The sequence below is a fragment of the Microtus oregoni genome, unplaced genomic scaffold (assembly GCF_018167655.1).
Source record: "Microtus oregoni isolate MIOR12 unplaced genomic scaffold, Mior012 000006F_ref0000085, whole genome shotgun sequence".
Lineage (NCBI taxonomy): Eukaryota > Metazoa > Chordata > Mammalia > Rodentia > Cricetidae > Microtus > Microtus oregoni.
Window position 1 is genome coordinate 8206970 of NW_024543065.1, and position 26859 is coordinate 8233828.

General features: G+C 42.1%; 1 protein-coding gene across 12 annotated transcripts in view; it reads right to left on the reverse strand.

Annotated features, from left to right (window-relative positions):
- Positions 1 to 679: 679 nt before the first annotated feature.
- L3mbtl3 (L3MBTL histone methyl-lysine binding protein 3) overlaps positions 680 to 26859 on the reverse strand; it is a 113822-nt gene continuing 87642 nt past the window's right edge. For all 12 annotated transcript variants that reach the window (XM_041654062.1, XM_041654061.1, XM_041654053.1 and 9 more), the window contains 5 exons: positions 25320 to 25469; positions 14057 to 14136; positions 6367 to 6803; positions 6057 to 6119; positions 680 to 2443 (listed from right to left, as the gene is read on the reverse strand). In XM_041654062.1, coding sequence (XP_041509996.1) covers positions 2300 to 2443; positions 6057 to 6119; positions 6367 to 6803; positions 14057 to 14136; positions 25320 to 25469 — 874 coding nt within the window. In that variant the 3' untranslated portion in view covers positions 680 to 2299. The remainder of the gene's footprint in view (positions 2444 to 6056; positions 6120 to 6366; positions 6804 to 14056; positions 14137 to 25319; positions 25470 to 26859) is intronic.

The window sequence follows — 26859 nt, forward strand, 5'->3', positions numbered from 1 at the left end:
CTACAGATGGCTGAGAGTCAAGTATTCTTTTTTTTTTAATATTTATTTATTTATTATGTATACAATATTCTGTCTGTGTGCGTGTCTGCAGGCCAGGCCGGAAGAGGGCACCAGACCTCATTACAGATGGCTGTGAGCCACCATGTGGTTGCCGGGAATTGAACTCAGGACCTTTGGAAGAGCAGGCAATGCTCTTAACCACTGAGCCATCTCTCCAGCCCAAGTCAAGTATTCTTAACCATTGGCCTATTTCTCTAGCCTCACAACCTACGCTTTTTTGAGGCATGGCCTCTTAACTAAATTTGGAGTCTTTAGGTAGACTTCCTGGCCAATGGGCTTCAGGTATCCCTTTGTCTTTGGCCCCACAGCACCAGGGTTACAGATGTGCCTGGTTTCTACATGGGTGCCGGAGACTCACACTATCCTGACTGGGATTTCAGCAATGGAGGCAGCTCCCGGTCCGATGGTATCTTTAATGTTGTTGATGTGGTTTATGTGTTGTTGCTTTGTCCTGGAACAAGTCAAGCCCAGGGTCTCACAAATAAATGCCAGGTAGGTGTTCTAATATACATTCATGCCTTATACCTTTTCTTAGAAATGATGTTATTTCTGTCTTTCCCTACCTCTCCAATGTAACAACCTCCTTAAAAATCATACATATAATAAAGAGAATCTGCAATTAAGTTTTTATTTCATTCATATCACATGTAACAAGTGCAAGTTAATGTACAAATACTGAACACAACAAAAAAGGAAAAATAACAACAAAAAAGCTTCTTTAGCAGTCATGCAGAGAAATGAATTGGACACAGCAGATGTCACAGACCCTGTTTTACCTTGAATCATGACAAATGCGAAGGGCTGACAATAAACCCCTACGATGGCACATCAAAGGAAGTCCTACGTCAGAAAAGCATTAGAGAGTTTATGGAAAGAGGTGGGACTTTCCCCCAGAGTTCCGACAGCATGCCACGAAACTTTCTATTTTTAAAGCGGCCCTTGAACAAATGTCTAATCCTGGCATTAGAAAGTCCATCAAAAGTCTGACAAAATAATTTACCTTTCCCCTAGAAGTGCATGCTTACAAAAGAAACACCGCCAGCTATGGACTTATAAATAACCAGGGGCTTTCATTTAAAGTGCATCCAGATGCTTAAAAAAAAAAAATCAAGGCAAAATATTTAATAGGAAAAGGATCGCTCCACATTGGCAGCTCCCGATAGTGGCTCTGGGGACTTGTGAGCATGGAGAATTTTCGGGTCTGTGCAGTACCATCCACACACTGCCTCTCAGCCCACTCGGAGGAAATCCCGCGGGTCTGGAGGGCCTGGGAGACGGATGGGATGACTTGAACCATTAGTGTTTCTGTCAACAGAACGAGTCCTTTCCTGTAAAGCACCAGTTACTTCCATGCCGTTTACAGAGATGCACACGGTAATCTCGGAGATCAAGCTCATGATCAATCCTGCAAGGTAACCAACCACACACGATTCTCCGGAGCTGACTGCTGCAAACACGTGGGCAACCAGGATGTACAAAACTGATCCGCTCAGATACACTGCTTCATCCAAATCTAAGTAGGTTTATATATTTTATTTTTCAATTCCGTTCTTTTATATACATTTTTTTTTTTGGTAACAACAGTAAAGATGCTGGTGAAAAGTAATTTGTTTAACAATTCATAATACGTGCAAAAGTAAAAACATGGATTCAAAGAAAGGCAGTATTTACAGTTCTTCAGTCCCAACGAAGGATGACACACAGTTAGGCAATATCGTGACTCGCGAAATTACACTTGGCTAATGCTGCAATTCCAAATATGGCACAGGGCGAACACGACCTAGTCCCAGGCTACACTCAGCCAGGTTTCAACGGATTTGGTTTAGGTTGAAATTCAGTTCTATAAAAAGGTTTCTGAAAGTATTGAAAAAAAGAACGTGTACATGAAATAGAATCCAACAATGTTTACAAAATGCCGAAAGTTCTTATTTTGCCCCCCCATCCATAAATAATGAAGCCCCCGTTTCCCCACCCTCCTCCCACCTCCAAAAGATTTACAAAGATAAGTTTAGCTCGGTGAGCAGAACTGAAAGATGACTGTGCTGGCCAGCGGCTGGTGAGAAGCCCAGGCAAACGGTTCCTAGGAGCGCATGCGCAGTCTGGAGGGACCGATGGACTCCCGTGCGCTGCCCTTGTGAGTCCTGAAAACTTCTCCCTCAGGAGCTAGAACCGCCCTTGTGCTTTGAATAAACATGATGAGCTTTAAAGCGGAAGCTGAGGGTACCAGAATTCACCGCCTTCACAGTTCATTGTGGGAATTCTTCTCCGCAGCTTTAAACATCAGAATAGAATTGAAAATTTTGAGAGCTGGACCCAGCTTAATGCTCATAATTTTAACAATGTCTGTTTGGGTCATGAGTAAAAATGCTTCTCCATCAATTTGCTGAAATAAAGGAAGGAAAAAAGAAACAAAGCAATATGGATTAACCAGATGTATTGTTGCGGGACACACACAGCTATATGCTGTATTATATACAGGTGACTTCACAGCAATACTCAGAAGGCATACACTAGAGGTCATACAACATTCCTGATTTATGGGTCTTTCTTACCTAAAATCATACATCCAACAAGGTAAAACTCAATTGTCTGAAACCTTAGTCCACAGAAAAATAGGTCATACTCGCTTATAACTTCAAGTGTGTGTGTGAGAGAAAGAGAGAGAGAGAGAGAGAGAGAGAGAGAGAGAATATGTGTGTATGAGTATGTGAATGTGTGTGTGTAAAAAGCCGGAATTCAGTTTTGCATGCCTAACTCTATAGCTCTCTCTCCACCTTACTCTTGGAGACAGGGTCTCTTACTGAACCTGGAGCTTGTCATTGCAGCTCAACTGTGGAGCCAGCGAGTCCCAGGAACCCAGCTGTTTCTCAGTGCTGGAGTTACAGACATGTGCTGCCCTGCCTGGTTTTCTATTTGAGTATGGGGATCAAAGGTCTTTATGTTCATGTTGCAATCCCTTTACCCACTGAGCCATCTCCCCATCCCCAAACCTTGTGTTCCTCTGAGTCCTTCTTAGTCAAGAATATGTTGGTTTTTTAGTTACAAAAGATAATAATGCTTTTGGACAAAAAAAAAAAAAAAAAAAAAAAAGAACTCAGGCAAAGAACCAGTTATATATAAACACCTAACAGATTCAGCCTTCTACTGTGAGGGAAAATACAGTATTTTTTTTTTTTTTTCTGGCGAGGCCATACTCAGCTTCCATAAGCAGAAGACACAACAACAGTAGGGGTTGGAAGAACGTGAGGCCAGTATTAAGCATCACAGACTGTAGGCTGTTTCTTTCACTATCGGGGTGATTGTGCACAGCCTTTTCTTTCTAGGCCCCTTATAAGATGAAAAGCTGAATTACAGAATAGGACACTTTGAAATTCAAAGCTACAAGATGATGAAAATGCTTATTTGGTTTAGTAGGGTGAAAATGTGACAAATTTTACACACACACACACACACACACACACGCATACAAGTTTCAACCTATAAGGAATTGGATGGCCTTAAGACACATCAATTTCCCCATTTTGAACAACAACAAGAAAGACATTTTTTCTGTCTCAGAGTAATTGGAAAGTTTGACACAGTGAATGGCTTGATGGGGTTAAACTGAAAATTCTTTTTTGTTTGTTTTGTTTTTTTGACATCCCTGTTTCTCTACATCCCTGGATGTCTTGGAATACATTATGTAGATTAGGCTCGCCTTGATCTCACAGAGATCTACCTACCCCTGCCTCTGGAATGCTGTGGTGAAAGGGGTGTACCACAATGCCAAGCTGCAAATTCTTTAAACCTTCCTTTGGGTCCGTCCTTCCTCCCTTCCTCCCTCCCTCCCTCCCTCCCTCCCTGATTTTATGTGTATTGTTGTTTTGCCTGTATGTATAACTGTACACCACACGTGTGCATTGCCTGTGGAGGATAGAAGGAGGTAGTAGATCCCTTGGTACTGGAGTTAAAGACAGTTGTGAGCCTCCATGTGGGTGCTGGGAATCAAACTTGTGTCCTCTAGAAGAACAGTGCTGCTAACCACTGAGCATCCTGTCAGGCCCTCTTTTGCAAATTCTGCATTGAATTCCTAAGCCCTACCTAGTTGCTCAGAATGAAACTTATTAGTGGAAATAATGTCATTGCTATGGTAAGTAGCAACTGGTTAAGAAAGTCCACATAGGCCAGGTGAGCTCTTGGTCCAGGAGAACTAGCATCCACAAGACAAAAGGTTTTCTTCTTCTTTTTTTTTAAAAAGGTAAATTTGGACACAGAGACAGACACATAGGAAAACAGAAAGTGAACTATCTATAGGCTACGGGACAGGCTAGAATAGACGTTAGAAGGCCGATTTCTAGGCTTGCCTCCAGAACTGTGAGACAGTTTATTTCTGCTATTTAAACTACGGATCGATGCTTTGCCATGGTGCACCAAGCAAGCTACTACAAGCCTGGATTCCTTGGAATTAACTACTTGCAGGCTTATAGAAGTAAGTAGCTGTTTTTGTTTTTAACATCTTCCCCATTCTACGAAATATAGAATGCAGAGGTTGTTGAAATGGCCTACTGGATAAAGCCTGACAACACGGGTTTCATCCTGGGACCCACATGAGAAAGAGAACTGACTGCCCCGTGTTATTCATCGATTGCTACATACGTTCTAACAACAAGAAAACAAATGACAGTAAATATTGGAGATGATGTGGGGGGAGAGAAGAACCCTTATCCACTGCTGGAAAGAGTGCAAACTAGTGCAGCCCCATTAGAAATTAGTGTAGAAGCTTCTCACAGAACAAAATATAATCACCATAAGACCCAGCTATGAGGCCGGGTGGTAGTGGCGCATGCCTTTAATCCCAGCACTTGGGAGGCAGAGGCAGGTGGATCTCTGTGAGTTTGAGACCAGCCTGGTCTACAAGAGCTAGTTCCAGGACAGGCTCCAAAACCACAGAGAAACCTTGTCTCGAAAAACCAAAAAAAAAAAAAAAAAAAAAAAAAAAAAAAAAGACCCAGCTATGAGACTCCTTGGTAGCTAAAGGACTCTACATCCCCACAAAACCATGTTTACTGCTGCTCTACTCACAGCAGCAAGGGAATGCAATCAGTCTATACGTTCATCGATACTTTAATGGGAAATAAAAAAGTTGGACATATACACAATGGCATTTTACTCAGTCAGAGAGAAATAAAAATATGAAATTTGCAGGACAATTAGTTGGGTCTGGACATGACCATATTAATTCAAGTAACCAGACTGAATAGTGTATGCTGTCTCAAATACAATCTAGCTTCTAATTGGAAGTATTAAGGAAGCAGGATGGGAAGGGTGGTGGACCACACGTGACATGAAGCTGAAGAAGGAATACCGGGGGCAGAATGGGACAAGAGGGCGCGAACAGGGAGATGGGGGAGAACCCTGTGTGGGAAGGCGTTAGTCAGAAATAGTGTATATGAAAATGCCATAAGGAAACCTGTTACTTTTACACTAATTTGAAATAAATAAATACTTTTTAAAGATATAATCTCAAGGTAGACAGTGATAAATCCCTGTTCTTATACATACTATTGAGACATGGGTAAGACTACTCCTGGCTCTAACGGTAATCTCTATTCTGAGCATCAAATGGAGCCAGGACTGATGCTGTTACGGGTTATCGGAAATTAAAATAATAAGGGAAAATTCCCATATTAAAGCACTGCTAATTTCTTCCTTTGATTTATTTCTGTGCTATGAACTATATAAGAACATGCTATTGAGTTTTGTGGGGAGTGCTAAAATGAGCCTTGTTCTACTGTGCACGATCAGGAAATGCTTTGTCCAAGCTTTCCTTGGACCTCATCTTCTGTAAGACGTTTTAATTCAAGCGGTTAAGGCAACTTGTAATGCAGTTACGCCAGAAGTGTCTTCTTCGATCGCACTCGTCTCTTCCTGCCTGCTAACTTAACACATTTCCCTACTGTTGCATCTCTGGGCTTTGATTCATCAAGAAACATATTGCAATACAGACGAACACTTACTTCATCCTTAAACACCTTTCCATGTTCTTCACACCCAGGCAAGCTCTGAATGAATTCTGACACCTGTCAAAAATAATATCAAAATTCCAAGTGCTTAATAAAAAGCAAGAATAAATTGGGATCTAAGTGCTGCAGCTTCTAAAATACATTTGAAACTTATAGTTTAGGTAGTTCCCTCCAAACAAATTTTCTCTTATTCCTCCAAGAGACTAGACTCTACTCAGTAAATGCATTTACCACTCATGAGGCCAATATCCTTGCACTGTAGACCAAATATGACAACAACATAAAGTAACGAAAGCAAACATACCTCATCTGTGCTCCATTTGGAAACTCTACTGGCAGGGATTCCAGCGACAGTTGGAAGAAGCTTGCTTTGCTGCTCCCAGCGCAGGGGCAGACATGGAATTGGGGGCTTAAAGGAGAGAAAGACAGCTGACCGCCTCTGAGCCTGCTGGGCCTGTTGGGGAGTCTGCTGAGCCTGTGCAGTCTGCTGGGCCTGCTGGGGAGGCTGCTGAGGCTGCTGAGCGGATGGAGGCAGCTGCTGAGCCTGCTGCGCCTGCAGAGTCTGCTGCCCCTGTTGAACCTGCTGAGGCGGCTGGGTCTGTGGCGCCTTCGGAGGCTGCTGAGGCTGCGGTACCTGCGGGGGCTGCTGTACAGCCTGAGCCTGCTGTACTTGCGGTACCTGTTGAGTCTTCTGTACCTGCTGAGCCTGCTGGATGGCAGGGGTAGGTTCTTCCCGAACAACTGGTCAATGGAAAAAGAGAAAGAAGGAAATGTGTATCTGAAAGGCAGGAGGACGGCCCCACGTGCCAGGTATCCCACGAGCTAATGACATCAGGGAGGTGGACATGGAAAGACTTTGTACTTTCAATACCACACTCATTGAGAAATTATAGCTTGCTGATGTTTGCCATGGTGAGTAAACTGTAGGTTCAGTTTACATACACTCTTGACGACTATCACGTGCTGCTCGATGGTGCTTCTTGAATGCTCTAGAACTCTGTCCTTCAAAAATTCTGTCTGTTCGCCTATGCTTTAAATGACGCCAATCTGCAGCTCCTGCAACTTGTTCACAGGCAGCTGGTTCTCCTGACTTGTTCCAGCCTCGGTCACTTATCATAGTGATGTTACATAGCCATCAACTTTTTAAAAGGAGATAAGAAACTATTGCAGTTTGAGGCCAGGGCTACATAAAGAAAGCCTTAAAAAAAAAAAAACTATTGCAATAAAAGAAAAGAGTTAACGAAGTGGAGAGGAAATCCACTGAATAGTAGAAAATATCTAGATTATACAAAAAAACAAACAAAAACCAAGTAACAAGAAAAGAAAAATCCAGTTAATAAGTGTGCAAATGAAATGAACAGACAATTCACAAAGGAAGAAATACAATAACCAATAAACATATGAAAAAACGTTCAACCCAACCTCACGAATCATCAGAAAGAGATAAATCAAAAATCTCAATCTACTCAGTGTCAGTCATTTAAGAAAAATTAATAAATCCAGGCATGGAGTGGACAAAAGGAAACCCTTAGACCTTGATGGTGGGAATCAGTCCAGCCACTCCACTCCTGACCTCGTATGGAGGGTTCTTAAAGAACTCTGACCCAGATCTCCCACTGCTGCTGTTACCCGAGAGAGCAAGTGGACCCGTTAGAGATACTTGCACATCAATGTTCCCGATGGCTAACTTATGGAACCAAACTAGGTGTCCAACAACAGAGGAGAGGCTAAGGAAAATGTGGTGTATATGTATGATGGAAATTTTCTCAGCCCTAAATGACAATAAATGTTTTGTCATTTATTGGAAAATGGATGCACCAGGACACAATCCAGACCTTATGATACCTCTTTTCCATGCTTCATCAAATCCAGGTTTCAGTACTTGTCCTATTTTTACTGAATAGGTATTATAAACCAAATATAAACCACCACATTTATTTTATTCCTTTAAATAATTTAAAGCACATTTGTTTTTATTCTTTTAATTTAAATTATTTAAATTGAAAATAGGGGCGTGCCTGGATGCAGCTCTGTGGCAGAGTGCTTGCTTAGAATGCACTAGAACCTAGGTTTGACCCTCCAGTACTTAATAAAAAATGTGGGAGAAGGTGAGTAACCTAATAGCTTCATCTTAGATATCCCCAAGAGTTTAGCAAGTACTTGAAATGAATGTACGTACACACAAGGCTGGCTTACAGGAACAGTAAAACTCTGTCTTCACACTAGAGCAACAGGATAGAGATTGCTTTATAATTTGGCTTCTGATTGCATGCCATATGTAAGTCTTCTACAAATGTTTGCTCATTCTGTCCTATAATTGTTTGTGCTCTAGTAACACTGGCACTTGGCTCTATCACTCCCATTCCATCCATTTCCTGCTGGACGCTATATTCCTCATAGCTCCTTTCTAGTGCTCTGCGCTGTTCATCAGAAAACCAATGCCAACAACCACGCTAATGTACCAGCGCTTGTCACCACAAATCTGAAGTCTTTGGAGATGGTACAATAAACATATACCCCTCCGATTCTGCTACCACAGTGGTTTTCAACCTTCCTAGTTCTGGGATCCATTGATACCATTTCTCATGTTGGGGTAACCCCCAATTGTAAAACTACTTTCGTTGCTACTTCACAACAGTAATTTTGCTACTGTAAATATCTGTATTTTCCCATGGTCTTAGGCGACCCCCGTGAAAATGTCACTTGACCCCAGAAGGTTGAGATGTGCTGTCCCAGGGACTCAGGCACTCCTTCCTTTGGCAGCTTTTTTGTTATAGCCAAGGCATCCATCAACCATAAAACACATTCCTTCCTATTCTCATCCAAATGGGATAAGGAAAGGATCTTTACAGAAGCGACTGTTTGATTTCTTAAACTGCACAGGATGTGGTTCCAGGATTTGATTAAACATGCATTGCAGACTAAAATAAATGCAAGTAGACTTCGGTCGCAATGGTTGCCACAAGGGTGAGTGAGAAAGCGGGGGCTTGCAGTGTACAGCGTGCTTCAGAACGCACAGACATTCAATTTGGAAGGCACCTTTGCCACTCCTGTCTCACCGAGACTCCGTTTCTTACTGCCCTCCTCGTACCCCATCTACCTGAATGAAAAACAACACTTTCAAGGAGTTTCCCATCATTTAGACATGTCCTAAAGTGAAACCGATCAAAACGATTGGGGCAAAGTCTTCCCCGACACAGGTTACTTGGTTCGTTAAGCATTCTTCGCTTTCAAGTCAGTGACAAAGTGGAGCAAAGACCCTCCAAGTGTCCCTGTCACTGCAGAGTCGGCCAGGGCCGTGACGGTGCTCTTTGCAACAGAAAGGACAGAAAGAAGTTCAGCCACACAGAGATATGAGAAGTGAAAGGCTGTCATCCTGGCCCCTTCAAGACGCTACATTCTGGATTCAGGTAGACACAATCTAGACCTCTGCTCTCTCATCTCAGTGGAGCCAATTTAAAATCTACTGGAAGAACTGCATGAGGTTTCCACAGCGCTTATCCTAACATACAGTGCTTGGCAGGTGGTAGAAATTACTTCTGTCTTGAAAGGAATGAAAATAATCAACAGTCTTTTAGATTCAAAGTGGTAAAAATGAAAATGAGTCAATAATCCAACTAGGCTGATATTCCAGGAGCCTATAAAAGGGGTTTTTAATGAGAAAGGAAGGAATGGGATGCATCTGTTAAAAATTGATGAGCAAATGGAAAAAGGGTGAACAAAAAGTGTTTCATAAAACAAGCGGGTTCGAATCACCAAGCACAGACATACAGTTGACTTCCAAGTTAGATTTAAATCCAGGAATGAAAAATATCTGAGGGTAATGTCAATGCCAAAAATCCAAAAAAAAAAAAAAAAATCAATCCAACTGTTCTAAAGGCAAAAAGGATGCTCCATGTCCCCAGGAGAATCTGACATGACACTAGACAGCATTCAGCTTCTGGACATGTGTATCCTATGAAAAAGAATGCCTGCAGAGAGAACAAAGAACTGTACCTTCCCCAGGACATAAGAATGTCAGGGAAAGACCAGTTTACAGAATCTCCACTATGTAGGCTTTATTTGAAATCTTTTCAAATAAAGGAGATAAGGAAAAAGGAGCAAATTATTGTCAGTTTCTCAAGACCAAGCTCAGAACTAGTACAGAAAAAGAGGTCATGACTACACAGACTGTACTGGCTTTACTGGAAAGATCTGAGTCCTGTTGTTGTTGTTTTAGGAAGAAATTCTCTCTCTCTCTCTCTCTCTCTCTCTCTCTCTCTCTCTCTCTCTCTCACACACACACACACACACACACACCAGTTTGTCCCAAGACTCAAGACAAAATAGTCCTTGTGGGCCCCAAAAGCCTAAATTCTACTGATACTAGAAAGAAGTCCTGTGTGGCTGCTTAGGCTCCTCAGTGAGTCCTGCCCCTTCAGTGTCTCTCTCACCTCCAGAGGCAGAGGCAGAGGCAGAGGCAGAAGGCTGGGTCACCAACATGCTATAGAGTGGACAGTGGGCCCAGAATGGATTGTGCCACACCTGACCTTCAGGCTTCACCCTGAAGAAGCATGGAAGAAGCATGTGTTCTTCACAAAATACACATGAAACTTCCTCTAAGGTTAAAAAAAAGATTAAAAATACAATACAATAAAAGACAACAACTGCCACCGGGTTGCTGGTAAAAATTGCTATAAAATATTCTGAGGAGTATAGACTTACGGGCAGCAGAGTCTAATGATCTTTATAAGCCTCAGGGAACAAGGCCTCTGCCAGGTAAAAACAGGCTAGTGACATAAATCACGACCCACAGAGGACACTATAAGAGTCACCGACTCACCCACAGTCAGTTCAGTGTGCTTAGCCATGTGGTGTAATACTGGAACCAAACTGTTAAATCCTTTCAATCCAAACCTTGACAGAGAAATATTACCAGTCAAGGAAAATGACAAATGAAGCAGAGGCAGCAATGGAAGCTATAACAGAAGGATGCCTTTTCAATTTAAAGAAGATCTGAATGTTTAAAAAGCTAAAACCAACTAAACAAAACCCCGAAAATGCTCGTTGCTTTATAGGCAAAAATCATGGAAACTGAAAGCCTGGACTGACTTCAGCTGGCCTAACCCTACCTGCACGGAATGATCTTGATTTCTTTCTCTTCGGTTTAATTTTTCTTAAAGGAAGAAGGAAGTTTAGAGATCTGGCTGGATATACAGATATGCAGGTACTTCTCCCTTCAGGATGAAGGAGTGGACTCTCCTGTCTGTTGAGACAAGAGGGCTTACAAAGACCCCTCTCCAGGAACTGCCTAAGACAAAGGAAGCCTCTCTGTCCACAGATGTACCCTGTCAGGGTTTCAGTGTGGAATGGCTCCCACAGGCTCATGTGCTTGAACTCTTGGTCCCAGCAGACAGTGCTATTCTTAGAGGTTGTAGAACCTTTGGGACATGGGGTCTAGTTGCTAAATGCAGGGCATAGGGGCACATCTTGTGGTTACAGCCCAGCGTGGCTTTGGTGGTCTCCCTCTGCTTCCTGCTTCATTCTATAAGCTCCCACAGCCACAGCAAAAACCCAAGTCACCATGAGCCTCACTCTACAACAGCTGAGGGCAAGCAAAATCCTTCTTTCTCTACTATGTTCTGTAAAATATTCTGTATTATGGAGAAGGAAAATATCTAGCACCCCCTTCTCAGTCAGCAGCAGGGGACTGGTCAATTCCAAGACACAAAGTCCAACCCTCTTGCTGGTCTTGGGATAACCTAAGACACTCAGTGCATCTGCTCCAGCTCTCTATACTAGGCCTGCCTCCTTAATTTGCCCAACTCTGCTTCTTTCCCTAGCCTCCCCATTAACGTTCTCAGGGTCTGCTTCCAGGGAGTTCAGTCTGTGACAGCAGGCTGTGTCTGCATTAAGGACCAAGAGCTACGAAGCCATTCAGTGACTAAGGTCGGAGGTATCCTAGTGTCTCCAGGGAACATGAATCTCAGGTCTAACTGGAAGCTGCAGCTCCCTGGGGCTCAGAGGAAGACAGCCACACAAGTACCGTGTGGTAAGCCAAGAACAGGAATACAAATGGAATAGAAAACAAGGAAACTGTACTAAGTGAAAGTCAACAAAAAACTCTACACATGCAAATAATTTTATAGAATAGGCTTACTCAAAACATCTCAATACCACAGAAAACACACAAAAAACAAAAACCAAGTTTCAAAGTCATCGGGAAGGCCAATCCTGCATTGCCAGCCAGTCTCACCTAGGAATATAAGGTAGGAAATTCTGAAAATGAAGCTCTCTTTATCAATTAAAAAAGACAGCAATTGACAGAAGCATATTCAAGTATAGGTTTTCAGACAAATAAATGAAAACAAAGAGGAAAACAAGAGAAGTAATAATTGACTTCTGAAGAATAAACAAATTACATATGGATTCTAACAACCTTTCTTGACAATGAATCACTAAACAACACTCAATGTAATTCAAATGAAGAACAACGGAAAAATAAAGGAAATAAACTAGATAAATTGTAACAGCACTAGAATACCAAATGTGGACAGGTTTGAAATTCTCAATTAAGTAGATAACGGGGGTGGAGGGATAATCAAAATTGGTTCCGCAGTTAAAAATAACAGATCACCAAGTTAACTGAAAGTATTCATCAAATCATCACTGCCTCGATAAGCTCAAAGCCTAGAAAGTTTTCTTATGGACCTGGCCAAGCTTTCAATGACACAAGAGACTATTCGACAGAGGCAGCATCACCAGAGACCACTCCAGCTACTAACATGTGGCCAAGGAGGTGTAATAGGGCTACATCAGGATTACCCAAGAGAAAAGTGAGGCCCAGACACAGATAGTACATGTAGCTGAGGTCTGAACACAAGCCCTGCTCTTGATTTCTGATGAACTAATGGCTTATGAAGAAAAGCTGAATTGTTTGTGTAAGAAGCCAAACAGCTATGACAACAAAACCTTCATGGTATTTAATAAAAATTCCTTTATAAGTTTAAGTTACATTGTAGATAATCAAATAATTGTGTGGGACTTAGTATGGGACAGACACGTGCTAAGCAAGGAACACTCATTGCTCTTCCTCTTCCTGGCAAGCTCATGGACCATACAATACACCGTTCTTCTGTATAGATAAGGAACAGGGGTACCTAGTGACCTCAATGCCATGGTCAAAGCCATGCAGGGGCATGTAGGGAAGATTATGCCTGGCCAACTGTAGAATCTGTACCTAGTGCTACTGCAAGCACCATAAACCATGCTAAACATCACCCTGTACATAGATTACAATGTATTCATTAATTACTATTCTACCATAAACCACGCTGAACATCACCCTGTACACAGTTTTCAATGTAATCATTAATTACTGTTCTATAATCATCAGGTTCTCATTACAGGCAGTCATTAGGTTCCATTCCCCAACCCTAAAATCATCCAAACTGGAAAACACACGAGAAGGAAAGTCTACAGGAACAGGCAACATAGTGACAGCCAGACTAGCATTTTCTTATTGGAAAAACAAACAATATTTACCCAGCTATAAGCAAATTACAAGCTCAATCTATATGACAACTAAGAGTCATTAAGCCCTCACTGCTTAAACTATCATCTTGGAAACAAAGATGGGAGAAGAATGACTTACTCTAGCAAACACTTGTTCAAGTGATCGTCTTTTCATTTTGTGCCTTCACATCAGGCTGAAACCCTGTTTAGATTTTAAAACACATTTGAAGCAAGTGGAGCCAGCAACACTAAAGAAAATGTGTGGCAAGAATCAAAGAGAATATCCTTGCAAACCTTACATTTAACGCTGTACCAACTGTCAGTTTCCAATTGTCTCTATTTACTCTGACTTATTCTGTGGTGCTGAGAATCAAACCCATTGTCTTGTGCATTCTAGGCACTGCTCCGCCATGGGACTACATCCCCGGCCTGCAGTGGAGCTTTTGGATCTTGACTATTTATGGTAACAACCAACAACGACATGATAACGCTATGGCTACCTTTGGCTTCAGCTGACGTTCTTGCTTCATTTTCTGGTTTCTGTGTGGAATCTTCTTTGACGTCATTAGCACGGTGTTCCCTGAGAAAAACAGCTGTCTCAGTATTTTATGACAAAAGAACTTTAAAGCATTTCAGAACTGTATAATAGCAACTGTTTTTTTTTCTTAACTTAATGACAGATGGATGTACCACTAAATGTTAAAGAATGAAATTCCACCATAAAGTAGCTAACGCCAGTGACAGCCATAAGTGCTCACTTTCTTCATAATCACTTGGTGGCTGCTATTCAGAAAGATTTTTAATGGTGAGAATGCTATGAAGATGAATTGCCCTGGAGGATATGGTTATTGAAAATTCTGATAGCTTGGAATGGAGTAATAACTCTTACACTCTTTGGTATGACTCAAAGAACCAAAACTTAATGTTCAGACTATTCTGACCCAGGCTGTACTGTTAAGGTTCAAGAACAATGAACATACAATTAAACATACTAAACTAACACAAAAGGAATTTTTACTTTTCATCCCAAAGGCACGTACTCTCTAAATGAAACTACCAGAAGCAGCAGGCAATAAATGTTCACTACATGCCAGAAACATTATTTCCAAGAGTACACATTAACCTTCAGTCAAACCTGAGCTTCTGGCTTAGCCTTTACGAAGACATCTTTTAACTGCTGTGATGAGCACCTGTTTGATAAGGAGGAACCAGCTATCACGCAATAGAAATACTTCCCCCAGGAGACCCAGAGAACTCCGAATGAGGACTTTGAGGAGCCCACATCCCTCCAGAGCACCCTGAACTTGTATAATCTAGTTCAGAGCCAATTCAACAGCCAGGGGTTCTTACTCCACGTGCAAGAACTGAGGGCTGGTAAGCGACATTACCCGAGGTGTTGACAGAAAAATCGTGTTTTCTCCATAGAAACAGGATAGAATCTGCCAACCCTGATTACATGGGCCAGTAATCCTAGCTACTCAGGAGGCCAAGACAGGAGATTTACATTATAGAGTATGTTCAAAGCCAGCCTGGGCCCAGTTGGTGAGATCCAACCCCCCCGAACAAAAAACAATCAAAACAGCACACAAAAACTCAAAGAGGGCTATGAATACCACTTGGCCCTGGGGTGCTTGACTGGCACATGCAAGCCCCATAATCCCCAGTATCACAAAAAATAAGGGAAAAAATAAAACACCCACAAAACAAAAGACCCAATGAAGCCATACTTTCTAATTACAGTATGTCAAAATCAACTGGCTACACTCTAAATTGATGCATACATTTCTAGACTTGTTTGCACTGAGCCAGAAATAACATTCTTTGTGTCTACAAACTCTTTATCCTAATATTGTGACTAACGAAAAAGAAGCAGCTTTTTGGTGGCTATATTAATATTATCAGAAAAAAAAATCACACACTGTTGTGAAATAATTTAAAATTAGTGTTTCTCAGAGTCAAAGAAAATAAATCCGAACAATTTCTTGTGCCTTTCTTAGGAAGTTAGATAGATTTTTTTTGAAAAGTAGAAAAAAAAGAAGTGAAACAAAAAGTGAAAGTTAAGTCTTGAACTTTTCTATGTTTGTGCATTTTCATGACCAGAAATAGTCACTCATAACTAAAGTGCCCTTTTGTGGGTTTAACACAGCATAATTACTCTTCAAAGTAAATTGTCTTAAGATGTGTACGCCTTTAATCCCAGCACTCAGGAGGCAGAGGCAGGTGAGTCTTAGAGGCCAGTGTGGTCTACAGATGAGTTTCAGGGCAGCCAGGGCCACACAGAGAAATCTTGTCTTGAAACACCCCAAATAAACTTAAACATAAGGAAAACTCCTTGTAGTCTATGTACAAATACAATATCAACTTTCTATGTCTTGAAATGTAGAAAAGGAAAATAACATTTTGGAGCCAAAAGTTCCTTTATACCCAAATATGCCAAAACGTACCCAAAAGAAGAGCAAAATGCTATTTTGTTTGTCTTTTAGGAAATATAATCAGTTTTTCAATTCTCAAGTCAACTCATATAAACCTCAAACTCAATACGTGACAGGCTCTTTCTTGTTCCACATGTCATTTCCTTTAGTGGCGTGGAAGACAGAAGGAGCCAACATCCAGTCTACTAGAACAGATCCTAGCAGCCCGTTCAGATATGAGGAAGGGGTCAGTCAGCATTCCTATGAACATACTGCAAGCCATACAGGCCGAGTGGTTGGCAGGCTGGATATTCTATAGCACTCTGATGGGGGAGTGTCATATATCAACTGTTGATTTCATTGGTTAAGCAATAAAGAAACTGCTTTGGCCCTGATAGGTTAAAACATAGGTGGGAGGAGTAAACAGAACAGAAGGCTGGGAGAAAGAAGCTGAGTCAGTGAGTCGCCATGATTCTCCCACTCCAGGCAGATGCAGGTTAAGATCATTCCTGGTAAGCCAGCTCGTGGGCTACACAGATTAATAGAAATGGGTTAGATCGATATGTAAGAGCTAGCCAATAAGAAACTGAAACTAATGGGTCAGGCAGTGTTTAAAAGAATACAGTTTCCGTGTAATTATTTTGGGGCATAAGCTAGAGCTAGCCATGTGGGCAGCCGGGTGCCGGGGACACAGCCCGCAGCTCCTACTACTACAGCACTCCTTGATGCAAGGTCTGGTATTCGATACACCAAAACCTAAAGACATAAAGTCCATGTTTACAGGGGTGAGTACACACCAGGTCTTCCTGACACCAAGGACCTACAATTAGAACCAATATGCTTTAATGTTTACATTGGGTTTCTTCAAAATAAAGAGCATGCCCCTGTTCCGGGATGGCAAAGGGTGTACTTCATGTACACACTTATTCTCAAACTGCCCTTCCTTGAGAAAGCTGAGAACGAAGAACCTGCTTACATGTTCTTAATTATCTTATATTTTATTCAAAATTTAAAAATGTTTTCTTCATTGGGGAACCATTATTCCTCTCCTCTGTGATGTGGGAAATCTCTCTGTTCCAATTGCTGCTACTCTATAGGTCTCTTCCCATTCACAGAGATGAAATCCTCCTTAGATGTTCAGCTTCCTTGGCCAAAAGCTCTTTCTGCACCTTCCTGTGGCAGAGTGGGCAGGCGAGGGGAGGAGTGGAGTGAGACTTGTGGACTTGGCAAAGCAGGCTGTGGCACGCAAGGAGGACCAAGAGCTAATGCCCGCCCCCCAGCCTCCTCACCCACTCCCAGTGATAGTCTAGGGACACAGAAATGGGATCAAAACAAACTACAACTTGAAAATTCTGCAGTAATACAGTATGTTTTTGTAGTCAAATACAAGATAAGATCTCGACAGATTAAAAAAATAAGTTATTTTATACTGTACTTTAATATTCCAATGTCACTGGGCACAGAAGCTTCTTGACTTGGCTGTCTTGATCATTACTCTCAATTGCGTCTGCAATCTCAAGGGAGCCTAAGCTGTGCTCCCAAGTGTGTCCTTGGCGGGAAGCAGACCTAATTCACATTTCAGCTCGACTACTAACTAGCTTTGCATAGACATTTGCAGCAAGTTACTTAATTTCCCAAGTTCTCAGTTGCACCATTGGCAGGAGAGGGAGAATCAGCCCTAAAGTGACAATCTGAAGATTGAATATATAAATATATTTATATTTAGAAAGTGCCTAGCACAGAGCCAGACACACATGTGAGAGCCTAACTTATGACAGCTTTCCCTTGCTACTGTTTCCTTCTGTGTTGGGATAAACGACCTGTTCAGTGAGCTGCTTTCTTCAAGCATTACGGAAGACTTTGGAGTAATGGTTTCCATAGGCAGATAGCTCATCAGTTAGGGTTCTAAGCTAGGTCTTGACCAGCTGTGGGCTAAAACCAAGACAGAGGACGAGGTGATTGTGGTGGACACATTTTTAATTGGGAGGCAGAGGCAAGAGTTATCTCTGTGAGTTCAAGTCCAGCCTAGCTGACATAGTGAGTTCTGGAGCAGCCACAGCTTACGAACAAACATCGTCTCCAGCACCAAGGGTGAAGAAGCCCAAAGAGTGCCCCGACTGCACAGTTCCTCTTGGGATTTTAGAATTTCCAAGCAACTGTTTATTATGACATTTCTTTTGCTAAAACCGAATACAGCCAGAGCAAAAGCTTATTCAAGAAAAACTGCTCGGTGGCTTTAATTAGGACAGTAGAAGTTGCTTAGCTGGTGAAGCAGAATTTCTTGTGAGTCAGCCATCTCTTTCTCTGTAATTATGTGTCGCATTGTAAACGTCTTACTCTGTTACTTGAATTATGCCTGTGGTAAATATTGGGGAAACAAACACAGGAACAGCGAGTGCCTAGGAAAACAGGTGGCATTTGAAGGCTCACAGCTCATTTTCCCCAGGGTGTGGGCTTTTCACTGACCAGCCTTGCTCAAGCCAGCCCCAGTCTGCTGAGAATGACATCAAGAAAATATGCAACAATAAGTCATTTTTCCTCCCTGCAGGGATGTGTTGATTTTAGCCACTTCGCTGAATCGAGCATGGGAAGAGGCAGGGTATGAAATGTAGGGGGGAAAACACACCTATGGGGTAAGCCCTAGAAAAATTGTGGGGGTCACTTTTGAATGCCAAACATTACCTCTTTTTATGACTCACTAGCTTTTTAAAAAATTTCTGGGCTGAAGTCATTCATAGATAAAATATCAAAGGTCAAGAATTGGGTTCTTAACCTGCCCTGAACACATCTTCTACAAATGTAGAAATTTGACAAGCCTCAGAACAAGGAGGGTGTCCTTTTAAAGGGATTCAGAACAGGTGATTAAAGCAGTGTCTTCTCATGCCTATGGGCCCACACTGAAACTAGGAATTTTTAAAGTTATGTTCCTTTGGTAATAGCTTAGCAAGGGTTTTAATTAACCATGGTCCCATGAACAAGACTGAGAAGAGGTAAACACGGCTTTTTCTTTATCTAATGACTAAAAGTGAAACATCTGGACTGATCATCCCATAAAATTATAATTTAACATATAGAACATATGTCAGCAAAGGAGCATAATAAAAGGAATATAGCAAGTGTATCAAGCAAGCATTATCAAGATACCAAAGAAAAAGGCTCTAGAAAAAAAGCACCCAGCAATTAATTAGTCAACCCCCCCCCCCATGAAATGGAAGTTCTACTTAGTAAGGTGTGCTCTCACAGGGAACCTGAGTCCTCTGCTCTGGTTTGCCATAGAAAAAAACAACAGATGCCACTGCTTTTTTGTTCCAAATGGAGTAGGAATTAGTGATAGTCGAGAGATAAATTAAGATCTGTTACAATGTTGTTCCGACAACTTCACAGCATCTGGCAACGAGACTCCTCTTTTTCTGACACTTTCGATGGTTGCCTTGGTGTCACAGCGGTTGTCGCCAGAGCAGTGAGTGTTTTAACTCAGAGCTTCTTCCTGGTGCACACAGCAGCTACACAGGCAAGCCTCGGATCCCTGAACACCTGCACAGCTCCGAATGTGTACCTGGAAGCCTACTGACAGGAGGAGGGAGACTCTGGAAGCTGGGGAAATGCACACCTAGAGAGCTAACTCTAGACTATAGCAGGTCCCCAGGACCAAAAAACCCAAGCTCCCCAAGACTGCTGATTAACTTTTGTAATCATTTATGAGTTTGGCTTTAATTAACTCTACTCTGCTTGGTACAATCATTTTGCAAGGCATGCATGAGCATGCGCGCGCGCGCACACACACACACGAATACACCATCATACTTTATGTTAGCTCATTTCCTCATCTGTTTAATACGATATAGATAGGCTCTGGCATGACTGGCAAAATTGAGTTCATGTGGAAAAGATCAATCAGATTGATGGCAGCAATTCTTATACCAAGCACTATGTAATTCTCAGAATTGTAGCACTGGTCCTACAACTGAAAAGGCATTTTGAGAACCTATAATGAACTGCACAGATTGAATTGTTTCATTAAATTAAGTTTAGCAGTGGGCACTTGCCTTACAAAGTAATACAAGTAATTGCCAAGCATTTTAAAGATGCTTTACTGGGCTTCTGTGGTTATATCTAAGCAGGGTTTAGAGAGTGTGGGGCTTAAAACACTCAGTGACTCTTTAGTAGAGATAGTGTCTAATTTAGAGGCACGTACAAGCAGATGCAGACAGACTTGATGAGAGTAAGACTCTGTGAGAGGGTACCTTATGCTCCCTTCCAATGGGTCATTTACAGTCATTTGCAATAGTCCAATGCAGAGATCACTTGCTCCTGTCACTTGGGACTGTTTGTCAAGCGGAGGATTCCTGGGATGTACTGAGTCAAAAGCCACATTTAACTAAGCAGCCTAGATGATCCCATGTGAATCAAAGATCCAGACCCAGGTTTTATTAAAACATAGAGAAATACATATGCATATTCTTTGACTCAGCTGGAGACAGCCGGAGATGTAAATATTCCTCCCCAGAAAAACCTACCATCTTACAGCCAGGGGCAATAAGAGGGTAATGATGAACTGCTCTGTCCAAAATGCGGACACTACCTCACAGCAAGCACTTGGCTCAGCAGATGCTCACTAAGCTTGTGACAGACAGGGAAGAGGGTGGAGATGGAAAAGGACTGCATGAATACCCCCATTTCTATCTCGGATGCCCTAGGGATGGTGCACAGCCAGCAGTGTCTAAAAGAAAACAGGTCTAAGCTTTGAGAACCCAACAAAAAGACTCGAGGATATTCTGAATCCCAGGTAGAGAAAAGTTCTAGGATATGGTCCCTGAACCCTTTTCTCTGGTCACTAGAAAGGCAGGTTCACCCCTGTCCTTGGTTTGCTAAATAAACACTGATGCTCATGTAGTATCTTTACTAATCTACGCAGGCCAGTAAGAAAGTCTCACCCTAATTTACAAGAGTACAAGAATGTATTTGGAGACTCTGCATCATCATTTAGTAACGACTTCTTAAACTTCTGGTGTGGCAGACTCACAAAGGGGAAAATGTAAGGGCTTTCAAGTACATAAAGAGAAAACTACATAATGAATGTCTCTCAGGTCACATACCTGGCATTTCTCTTTTGAGAAAGGATGGCTAATTTAAAGCATTTACATCCTCAGGAGATTAAGAATGCTCCATGCCGAGGGACAGGAAGATAGACACGGCCTCTACCAGGACAGAACGTAGAAAAAAAAGCACAAAGACTCTGAGGAAGTCTTTTCAAATGTATAATGGCCTAATCCACAGGCTTGAGGGTTGGCAAAAGCTTCTTAGAGGGCGGGATGGTGGCTTTAAGGGGCAGAGATTTGGCTCCTCTGCAAAGAGAAACATAGCTGAAGTATCTGCCTGAAGAAAGAGTCTGGCAGAGTTAGGGGAATGCAGAACTCCATTGGGGCTACGTTAGGGACGAAGGTCTCAATGCCCAGCATCAGGAAGTCACTGAAAATTGTAAGAAGGAGGGGATTTAGTATCAGAAGAATTTTTAAAATTCAGACTTCAGGGCCCTACCCTAGAAGATTCTGGTGGGTTGGTACAGGTCCCAAACCTAAACTTTCAGGACAATACAGGGCATCTGACATGCAACAGTTTGGGCACCGCTGCTAGAGAGTATCAGTCGTCCATAGGCCTACGTCAGGTAGGTGACCCTTAAAATAGTGCCAACGTAGGAAAGGATGGGCATGTGATTGGCACTATTCATTTGACCTTGCCTGTTAGATTGACCGCTGAACCAAAAGCCATACCAAGACATCACTCGCTTGGGGACTATCTGGCTTCTGGGACATGTGAATGAGTACGGTGATGGCACAGAGCTCCTATCAGTGCACAGCCTATGCAAACCCCAGGCTACTAGCTGCCTTTTCGGCACACGCAGGCCTGATGCTTACTTGCTTCATCTGGAGGCCTCAGAAGAAAAGGGGCGTGTGAGTAGTTCCACTCCCCTGCCCCTCCCCAAGGCAGGCTCTGAAATGTGTGGTTTCCACACTTCACAGAGCATTCCCAGTAGGTCTGTGCCTTGCTGCCCTGCAGCAGGAACTGGTGTGACAGGCTAGCTGTTTCTGATTGTCTCCCCCCTGCTTCACTCCCACTCCCCTACCGGTGTTTTCTTCACCTCACAAATAAGCCACTTGCAATCAGATCCATCTCACAGCTTGTCTCTGGGAGTGAAAATTATCTAAGAAGTACAGAACGGCAGCTCAAGTCTGACAAATTAAAAACCTATATACAGGAAGTCCGCTAAACATGTGAGGTGAGCAGCGATCACAGAAGAAATGGGAACACGGGATATTATGGACATCGTCCAGGAATACTACAGAAATTGACTAGTCACGGTTGTACTCTTATGAAATAAAGGAAACATGGGCTGAATACTTCTGATCCCTAAATCTAAAATGTGCCCACAGCAGAAATTTCTTGAGTGTTTCTTAAAGCATTTCAGACTAGGAATGCTCAACTTGTAAAGTTTAGGCAAATATAACATGTTTAAAAATCCCCAATTTGAAACAGCCTGATCCCAAGCACTTTGGATAAGGGATACTCAACCAGGCCTCTGAAACAAACAAACAAAGAACCTATTTCTCTTTCAGAAATGCTCACAAAAACTACCATTCAATAAGTGCTGTGGAATAATCTTTCTGTAAACTATGAAAACAGGTTGCTCTCATTGTTAATAAAAGCTGATTGGCCTATAGCTAAGCAGGACTTTGGGGACAAAGAGAATGCTGGGAAAAAGAAGGGTGGAGTCCAAGGAGTCATCAAGAAACAGATGTGGAAGAAGCAATATGGAAAGTTTATAGATGAGGTAAACCAGCCCCAGAGATGAATAGAAATGGGTTAATTTAAGTTGTAAGAGCTGGCTGGAGACAAGCCTAAGCTATTGGCGGAGCATTTATAATTAATAAGTTTTTGTGTGGTTATTTGGGAGTGACTGCTGGGACTTAGACACTTAGGGCTTAGTAGTTATCATCTGGAGAACTTTCCAATTACACTTCTTGCCTTTATCATCCTCACTTAACTATGAGAATCAAAGAGACAAGTGAAAGGTTAAAGGTCATATGCACAGCATGCAGAGAAGCCAATACATAAGCTGGGGCACCCTCTGCTTTCTTCTGTTATATCACTTTCCATAGAGGAAAGAGCACAGAACGGAGAGCACAGCTGGGTGGAGAGGCAAGGCTGGGAATGTTTAGTTCGACAACTTTCTACATCCAGTGTTTTGATGCCCTTTGTTGATCTGTGGAAGAGGTTTGCATCAGGAAAGTAACATTTGAGAAATGTCTAGAAGGAACAAGAACTATCCTACGATAATCCCTGTTAGGGCACCAATACATTAGTTACTAAATCTATTTTGTAAAATACTTTTGCATATAATTTTTAGAAAAGTTTTTTTCCCCTGCCAGGGATTGCATAAGCTTTGAATGAAAAAGTGAGATTATTTACTATATTTACGTTTCAGTGACTTAAAGATTTAATTAGGCAGAATGTTTATAATTCTCATAACCTTTTTTTTTTTTTTAAAAAAAAAAACTGTGTGTATGTGTGTGGTGGCACTGGTGTGTGAGTGTATGTGTCTGTGTTTGGGGGCAGGGTTCTCTCACCCATGTGTGCAAATCTAGAAGCCAGAGGTAGGCACACGTTCCCTTAGATTTTGAGACAGGGCCTCTCACTGAACTTGGGAGCTTGCCGTGTCTGCTAGACTGGCTGATCAGGGAGCACACAGGATCTACCTGTCACCCCCTCCTAGTACTGGGGTTAGATATGTACCCTTGCCTGCCTTTTACACGAGTGTCAGAGCTCCAAGCTCAAAGCTCCATGCTTATACCCGGAGCCATCTCCCCAGTCCCTCATAATAATTATTATTCTACACACTCTTGGTATATTTTTGATTGTTCAAAATGGAACTGACTTACTGTTTCTTGGTCATCTGGGAGGAAAGTAGAAGAAATAAGGACTTCTATACAACTAGTTATGGAGATGACATTATGTCTCTTTCTCAAGCCTTGCTTATTAAAACCAAGACTTTAGCCAATGCTGATGCAGAAAAGGACAATTGAGAAGACGCAATGAAAGCAAAATAGGCTTCTGAACAGTCTACAACTCTTTGCTGGGTAGTTTTATGATGCAAGTCATTTGGGAAAAGGGAACCTCAATTGAGAGAATGCCCCATCAGATTTGCCCATGGGCAAGCCTGTGGTATATTTTCTTGATTGATAACTGGTGTGGGGGTGTGGGTGAAGGGCAGCACACCATGAGAGGTGCCACCCCCGGGCTGGTGGTCCTAGAAAAGCAAGCCGAGAAGCATCATTCCTCATTCCATGCTGGCCTCTGCAACAACTCCTACTGCTGATTCCAGTCCTATTTAGAGTTCCTGCCCTTACTTCCCTCAGTGATGGACTGTGCAGTGGAAATGAAAACTGAAATAAATTTGACTCTTTATCCCCAAGTTGATCTTGGTCTGTGATGTTTTATCATAGTAATAGAAATGTCAAATTATGAAAAACTCTAAACGCTCCAGCATAGGCTTCAGGGCTTCAAAGAAGGATCAAATCCTTGTCTACACCTCAAGGCATGCACCCCCACCCCCACCCTTAACTCCTGAATAAATAATTCCAGCCGGGACGTAGATCACTGTGGCTCTGAGACTTATACATAAGTACCTCTGGCCATTTCCCTCAATATCACACAAGACACACTGAAATTACTGTAAGGCATACATATACAATTTAAAACATAACGCTATGAGTTTTATAACAACTTCACAGTTTTCTTGAAAGAGGGAAACACATCTGGGAAAAAGTAGAGCCTCTTCTACTTACTTCCTCTACAAACAGCTGCCGGCCTTGGGCCACACTCCGCTCAGGGTTGAATCGCTTTACTTATATATTTATTTGACATGGAATCTCACTGTTTGGCTCAGACTGATCTTGATCTAAGCAATTCTCCTGCTTTTGCCTTGCCAGTGGCTTGGCGCATGTTATCACAGCCACGTTCAGTTAAGGATTTAAGGATCTTGGTCAAGTGCTAGGGCCGATAACAGGGAGTTTCCGAGAACGGATCTCCACTGTTGTTTAACGGTATATGAAGCACTTTTGTGTTTTGTTTTAGAGGCAGGGTCTCGTGTACATCAGGCTGGCCTTACACTGTATAGTGTGTCTCCTGTCTCTACCTCCCCAGTGCTAGGATTCTGGGAGTACAAACCAACCTGGCTAAGGCATGTGCATCCACAGGAAAACATTGCCACACAACATCAAGCATGCATGACCACAACCTCTTGCAAGACAACGAGAGTGCTTCTCCACAACGCAGGCATCATCACTTCAATTACCTGGTTTCAGGAGATGACGAGCTTTCATTCATGTCTGTCCTTTTACTTCTTGGAAATGACGGGCTAGATGGAGGCATCTCACCACTTAGGCGGTCTGGGAAAATGCGCTCTTTATTCAAGTTGATTTCTGAATAGGGGCAGTAGGCGCCACTAGAAGAGAAAAGTGCATTCCCGTTAGATCATAATTATACAATTAAAACTGTGGGCTAGTGAAAAGATGCCAAAATTGATCCAAGTATGTTACATACGCACGTGTGTAAATGTATGACTAGATAGGCAGCCATAAACTATATCTTTACAGATAATTTAAGTTTATTCCACAGGTGAACATACCAGCACTAGAAGAATTCTGCTGCAGCCTCTGAGCTGAGCAACAGTCAGAGGATTCCCCTGGTACTTTTTATAGGTAAGGCCTATGCATATCTCTGGGGATAATCAGCAACAAGGAATACCCACACTTGGGACAGTCATAGTGGTTTAATTTTCTCTATACCACTTAGTAAATTTCGATGTTCCCCGGGGAACACTACAATCTCTGGGACTATAGTTACAGCTGATTTCCTAGAGAACACACAAATGCTTATGAGCTAATTCTTTCTATCCCTGGTATGAAAGGGAGCCACAGGCCAACCTTTCCTATCTGCCCTTAGATGTTATACTCTGAGGTCCCATATGGTGATGACTTATGTTACCTAGGCAGAGGAAATTGAGGTCACTGAGTGCTAACTTGGCATTAGCTAGCAGATGCCTGGCCTGGGCCTTAGCATTCCAGTCTCTAGAACATCTGGGTACCAGGCTTCCAATATACACTAAGCTCTCCAGTTGACTGTGCATCTTGCCCCTCTGCTTTGAGAGGCCCTCTTAAGTCAGGAAATCATTTGGACATTAGATACAGTATATTGTTGTCTTGTGTGCTCTTCTCTTTCTATCATAGTGAGAATATTAACAATAACCCAAGGGAACCTTTTTAAACAATGTATCTATTTTCTATCAAGAGAAGCCAAGACACTCTCCCGGGAAAAGAAGAGAAGATTCTGAAATACTCCCTGCCTGGTAACTCTAGAAGAGACATAAAATTCATCTCAGATATCTTGTGAGCAAAAGCACAAGCTTTAGTAAGTACATGCTGCTCTTCACTGGTACTTTAAGCAAAAGCAACAACACTTAATCACATGCTGATATAAATTTATATAACGTCTATCCAACAACAACCAAGAAAACCAAAACACAATTGACAGAAATCTTTATGGATCACATTGTGCTGTGCTGATACACATTGTCTTACTCTACCCAACACCCTATAGAAAAGACCTCTCATATGAAACACTAGGCTTTGAAATGGTTAAGCAACTCCAGTCCTTAATTTTCTGATTATCAGCAAGTATTTTTATCAATTAAGTATCTACTGCATTAACCACCTTTCTAGGCATTGGGAACATAATAAAAAGAGAGGAGTTGAAAATTCTGGCCTCAGAAAGTAGTAGTCTAGGGCAGTGGTTCTCAACCTTCCTAATGCTGTGACCCTTTAATACAGTTCATG